This window comes from Mesitornis unicolor, unplaced genomic scaffold, assembly GCF_000695765.1.
Source record: "Mesitornis unicolor isolate BGI_N332 unplaced genomic scaffold, ASM69576v1 scaffold34033, whole genome shotgun sequence".
In the NCBI taxonomy this organism is placed as follows: Eukaryota; Metazoa; Chordata; class Aves; order Mesitornithiformes; family Mesitornithidae; genus Mesitornis; species Mesitornis unicolor.
The window spans coordinates 1-6,085 of NW_010175943.1; the positions used below are offsets into that span (position 1 = coordinate 1).

At 52.5% G+C, this 6,085-nt stretch overlaps 1 protein-coding gene across 1 annotated transcript in view; it reads left to right on the forward strand.

Moving 5' to 3' along the window:
• Positions 1-7: 7 nt before the first annotated feature.
• Positions 8-6,085, forward strand: part of LOC104538403 (nucleolar protein 6-like) — a gene marked incomplete at both ends in the record, with an annotated part of 11,605 nt that continues 5,527 nt past the window's right edge. Inside the window, 11 exon segments of the mRNA XM_010181596.1 lie at positions 8-103; positions 1,094-1,210; positions 1,472-1,651; positions 2,298-2,466; positions 3,216-3,350; positions 3,495-3,658; positions 4,143-4,263; positions 4,607-4,665; positions 4,831-4,932; positions 5,438-5,553; positions 5,956-6,085. Of these exon segments, the coding sequence (XP_010179898.1) occupies positions 8-103; positions 1,094-1,210; positions 1,472-1,651; positions 2,298-2,466; positions 3,216-3,350; positions 3,495-3,658; positions 4,143-4,263; positions 4,607-4,665; positions 4,831-4,932; positions 5,438-5,553; positions 5,956-6,085 (1,389 nt within the window).

Below are 6,085 nucleotides of genomic sequence, written 5' to 3' on the forward strand. Positions count from 1 at the left end.
GAAGCTGAGCCGGGCCGAGCTCTACAAACCGCCGACTAGCGAGGAGCTGAGCCAGTTGAAGGAGACTGAGGATCTCTTCCACTCCAGCCTGCTCCGCCTGCAGGTCAGGCAGGGCCGGGAAGCCGCCGCTGGCCGTGCTCTGCCCCTCTGGGGCAAAGCTGGTGGGGTGAAGGTGGGGTGAAGGTGGAGCAGCCCGGAACCCGGAGCTTTCTAGGAGCCGCCTGGGGAGGAGATCTTGGGTCGCTGCCAGGCCCCTGAGCCCTCCTAACCCCGTAAATCTGGGAAGTGGCTGCTTCCCTGCAGGAGCCAGTCAAGGACAGAAGGCATAGGCTTTACAAGGCACCCACCGTATTACTGATATTTTCACTGTAATTTCTATTACTGTCCTATGTCAGGCACTGTGCCTCTTTTACACCATTAAAATTGTCCCCCTCCAGCACATAACTGCAATATGGTGGAAGTGTGACCATTGCATCCCTCACTGTGGTCATTTATTACTTTCTGGGTGAGGAAGTAACTTCACCAGCTGTGCTTGGCTGCTGTCTTTGACCAGCTTCTGGATGGGACAGAAGTTCTTTTTAAAATCCTAGGAAAGCAAGCTTTCTGTGTTAAGGGGAGGGCAGGCTGGTGACTAGATGTCTCCTAGTGTTTTTAATGTTGGTGATTTTTGTGAGGAGTGGCTCTGATCTCCTGGCTACCTGCTGGTGTTGGTGGCAGGATCTCTAGGGCCTGGTTCAACCTGCATGGTTGTTTCCTGCAGCGAATACTTTGTCACACAAAAAGCCTTTTTCAGAGCTGTGCCTGTGTGAAACACATCGTTTTTTCTGTGGATTGACCTGCACACAGAAGGCAGTGGGTTGGAGTTGACTGTCATCCAGCACTTCACAGGAGATAGCAGTGGCTGTGTTATCCTTTTGCCCATGAGCTTACTGTACTTGCAGCTCCAGGCAGGGTTTGTGAAGAGGCTCAGGTGTTCCCCAGTTCACCTGCTGCCCTCTTCACCAGGCTTATGGTTGGTGCTGGAAGACAAGGTGAAGGGCAGGAGCAATTCTAGTGTTGCAGCTGCCTTTGATGGTCCCCTCTCCTCCTACAGATTGAAGAGCTTCTGAAGGAGGTGATGTTGAAGGAGACGAAGAAGAAGAAGATTGATGCCTTCCTCCATGAAATTAACAACCTGCTGAGTGCCATCCCAGAGACCCCAGAAACTGAAGTATGTTCCAGAGGGTTGGAGAAGGCAGCAAGACTGCTGTATGGAGCAGGTTCTGCTGTTGCTGTGCAAGCAGAGGTCCTCATGAACTATCTCCCTTAGGGACTGAAAAAATATTACTTTATCTTGGAAGGGAGAGGGCGACACTGTCTTTACATCCTGGGTGCGGGTGCCTGCAGCTGTGTGGGGAAAGGAGTCCTGATCTCTGTACATTTGCTGTTTCTGGTGTTTATAGAGCATTTCACATGTCCTGTCTGTTCCCAGCTCACTGACCAGGCCTGGCTCCCTGAGGGCGTGAAGGTCCCATTCCTGCAGGTACCATTCAGTGTGAAGGGGACGTTCCGCTTCCTGCCCCCGGCGGAGCTGAAGGTGGTGGGCAGTTATCTGCTGGGCACCTGCATCAAGCCGGAGATCAATGTGGATGTGGCGGTGACCATGCCGCGGGTGAGTCTGCCGATGCCTGCTCCTAAGTGGCCCAGGGCCTGACTGAGCCCTGTGCCCTCGTGTCCCCCCTGACTCCTGCCCTGTCTTCTCCATTCTGGAGTGAGGTTACAGCATCTGGACATGCAGTGTGGTGACTCCCATGAGGAGCTAGAGAGTGCGTTCTCACTGCTTGCTCTGTCAGAGCTTGCACTTGCTCTGATTCTCGTTTCTCATGAGGATCTTCCTTCTCTCTGCCTGTGTTGAACCTCTTCCACATTGCTGGGGTGATAGATGCTGTCTGGCCTTGTACTGCATTGCTCTACTGCCACAGCTCCCAAAACTGTGTTACAGGGAGGATGATGTTTGCAGGCTGTTACCCCTTTAGAGCTCCCTCCCTTGCTGCCCAGACTTGCTCTATTGGGTTTTGAGATGAAGCGATGCCCTGTTTGGCTGCGTGGCTCATATCTGTCTCCTATGATCCTAGAGTTTGGGAAGCCAGCTGCAAAGTAGTGGTCCTGACCAATTTGGAGCTCCTTGGGGCTGTAGCCAGATGGCTGAGATAGGACTGCCTCTGGGGCCAGGAAGAGCATTGGGTGGTGTAGTGTCTTGGGCTGAACCAGGCTTTGCAAGCAGGTGATGTGGAATTGCCCTGCCCCTCTCTTCCCAGGAAATTTTCCAGGACAAAGATAATCTGAACCAGCGCTACCACCGGAAGCGAGCTCTTTACCTGGCCCACATTGCCTATTGCTTCTCCAAGGAGAAGATCTTTGGTAGTGTGAAGTTTGCCTACATGAACAGCAACCATCTCAAGCCCATCCTGCTCCTGAGGCCTCAAGGTAGCGCTTGATCCTTGCTCTGGTGGAGGGTGTGAATGGGTACTGGTGAGGGTGGTGGTCTCATACTATCTAAAAGGCTCTTTGGTGAGTCAGTTTGGGGCTGTTACTACAACTGGTGATACATTTTGGAGTTTTGATGGTTCCAGTTGTCCTTTCCCTCTGCACAGAGCCTTGTCCTGAAGGTCTCTTCCCCCCACTAATTCCATTCTGCAGCTTTGTGGGGCTCCCCAGCCTTGGCCTTGCTGGCTGGCCCACCCTCTACGTACTTCAGGAGATAAAGCAGATGCTACGGAAGTATATCTGTCTAGCACTGTCCTTCCTCCCTGCTCTCCTAACCCCTGTTCCCTGCTGTCCTTTTGCCTTCCCTGGGCAGCTGTGCGCAGCCTGGTGCTTGTCTGAGATGATGTGGGATGCAGGCTGCTAGGTACTGCTTCCTTCTGCAGACCCAAGGTGACAGCACGTTTGGATCTGGGACGGACGGTGTGGTGAGGCCAGGGCAGGCAGGAGAGTGCTGGGGTACCAGACTGGCCAGTGGGGATGAGAATGGGGCTTGTACATGAACAGTGTGAACTCATAGTTATTGTTGGCTTTGGGATGCAGTCACACTCCACTCTGAGATGATTTTCACTGCTGCTGAATTGTGCTGGGAAAGAGCTTTTTCTTTTTGCCATGCTGGAGATGCTCCCTGTCTTCTCAAGTTAGTCTATGACATCTCTTCCTCCTGCACATCTACCCTCTGATGCTTACAGGCAAGGATGAGAAAATGGTCACTGTCCGGCTCCATGCCTGTCCTGCCCCGGGTCTCTTCAAACCCAGCCGCTTCTATCCCAGCAAGAACAATGTCCGCACAGCCTGGTTCATGGAGCAGAGCACCCCCAAAGAAGGTAGGATGTGGGGCTGGGAGAACATGAGGCTGCTCAGTTCAGCCAGAGACTGGACCCCCTGCCTGGAGATGGGTTCACTGCAGCCCTTTCCTGTGAACAGGAGGTTTGTGATTGAGTCCAGTGTGCTTTCATCTCCCCACACAGGAGCCAGTGAGCCTCCGACCCCACACTACAACAACTCCATTCTCTGCGACATGGTGCTGCTCTCGCACCTGCATTTCTTGTCTAGTGCAGCCACCGACTTCCCAGGCATGAAGGATGGCCTGGCCCTTCTCAAAGTTTGGCTGAACCAGCGGCAGCTCAGCAAGGTATGTCTTGTGCCAGGGGACAGGGCATGCTCTGCTTGCCTGACTAACATGCTTTTGGCCCACTCTCCCTTCCTTGGGGTGGAAGAGTGCTGACTTTGCCCTGGTGGGTGGTGTGGTGGACTTGTGACTAAATTGAGGTGTTTTAGGTTTCAAGGAGCTCCATCCTACCCCATGGGTTGCATTGAGTTTCCGTGTACTAGACAATCAGGCTTCTTTGAGATTCCTGGAATGATCTAGTGGGTTTTTGGTTTTTTTTGCTGGGGATGGGATTCATCCCATTTACCAAAGAACTTTGAGGTGTTACTTTCCTGCAAGGGGATCTGTATCTCTGCTCATCATACAGTGCTTTGCCTCAATGTCTTCCTGGTGGGCTTGGGGACTGCCCTGCTGGTGATCACAGAAGCCAGAAGGAGTTATGTGGGGTGGGCTCTGGGGCTCATGGTGCCTTGCTGAGCTCTTGTTGAGTCAGCTCTCTTTTTAACAGGGCTTAGGGTGTTTTAGCGGCTTCTTGGCCTCCATGCTGGTTGCCTACCTGCTGATGAAACACAAGATTGTAAAGATGATGAGTGGTTATCAAGTGCTGAGGAGCACCCTACAGTTCCTGGGTGAGTTTCCAGGGGCCTCTCTGGGCAGGGAAGGGCTGGTGTCAGCAGAGTCTCTGCACGAAGCCTGAACACAGTGAGAGAAGGAGGAATTGTGGCTTTTAGCTCTCTGATGCTGAGACCCTGTGGGTAGGATGGACAGGAGGGCATGAGGCAGCAGAGCAGGGCTGGATGGAGCAGTTTGCAGAGGAGTGGGTAGGTCCCATCACAAGGTGGAGGGCAGCTTTGCATTGTAGCACTGTTAATGTTATGAGACCACGGTGGTATTGGCACATAGCTGTACCACTGTCACCAGTGGGGGAGACGTGGATGGTGATGTGACTTTTTTCTTCCTGTCTGCCCACAGCCACCACTGACCTGAGCATGACAGGGATCAGCTTAGTGAAGGATGAGGATGCCTCCCTGGTAAGCAACACTTGATGGATGTGTCTCATGTTTGTGTCTGGCTGTACTGCCAGCGCTGCCCAGACAGGACTGTGCCTGTTAAGAGATTGTCAGATAGCAATGAGGTGGTGGTGCCCTGGTGTCTGTGCTGTGCCATGGCACTAAGGGCCATGTTTGCTCTTCCAGCCTGTCCTGGATGACTTCCATCAGGCATTTGAAGTTGTCTTTGTGGATCCCTCTGGGCTGGTGAACCTCTGTGCTGATATGACTGCCAGCAAATATCACCAGGTACTGAGCGGGTTGTGATGGCATCCTGACATGATGCCTTAGGACTGTGGGCAGAGGGTGGTTAGACATCTTGGATAAGAATGTTGGATGTGAGGAGAGGGTTCAGTGTTGCTTTATAAGGTTTTAACATCTATCTCCAGCTGTGAAGCTTAGAAGTGAATTTTAATACTTGAATGTACTGCTGCCTTACCTGTCTTTTTTGAATGATGGAGGCAGTTGCCTCTCTGTGGACACCTTTGGGTGAAGCCAAGCAGCTGTGTAGTAAAAATAACTTTTGGAGCAGAAAAAACCCACCATGATGGCATGGAGATCAAGGAGGGACTGGCCAGCAGCGATAGCTGTTGGTGACTTAGCTTCATATTGAGGACAGAGGCTGTCAATGATCATGGTCTGCTGGTGACCCTGGAGCTGGAGTGGCTGTGGTTGATGGGGAAACCATGCTGGAGGGATTTGCTTTCCTTCTCACCTCCCATTGATGCTCTTGTTTTGCCTTCTCCTTGTTCAGGTCCAGTTTGAAGCCAAGCGCTCCATGGAAATTTTGGATGATCGGATGGTGGACGGCTTTCAGGTGCTGCTTATGACTGCGAAGCCCATGCTCAGAGCTTTTGACCATGTCTTCCAGTGAGTCTTACTGTGCTGGTGGGGTAATGCTGGGGAGCCTCTTCTGAGACGCATGGGTTGCTTCTGGCTTTGGACTGGGGTGGATTCAGACCTGCCTGGTGTGGGAGGTGGCCCTCAGGTAGCTCTGAGATAGACACTAGTGCCTCTTACGTTTGGCCATTGTGGTTATGCTGTCTAGATAGCCAGGAGGAGGAGCGCAATGCTCTGACCTTTGGGAATTATGACTGTCCTGAGGACCAGAATCTGCTGTGTTGTATCCTGAGTCACCAAAGTGCAGTTTCTTATATCTCCCATCCTGGGCCACGACCCTCAGCTCCCCACTTTATCCATCCTTTAGCATGTATCTCTCAGAAAGGATTTGGTAGCAGAGGTGGGTGATCAGCTTCTCTCCTTCTCCTGTAGCCTGAAGCATGTCACCAAGCTGCAGGGTGCCTGCAAGAAGATGCAGCTGCTGAATGAGCTGATGGATCAGGGTGGGAACTATGTGGCTGCAGCCCTTCCCTTCGTTGTTTCAGTGTTGACCCATGGGCTG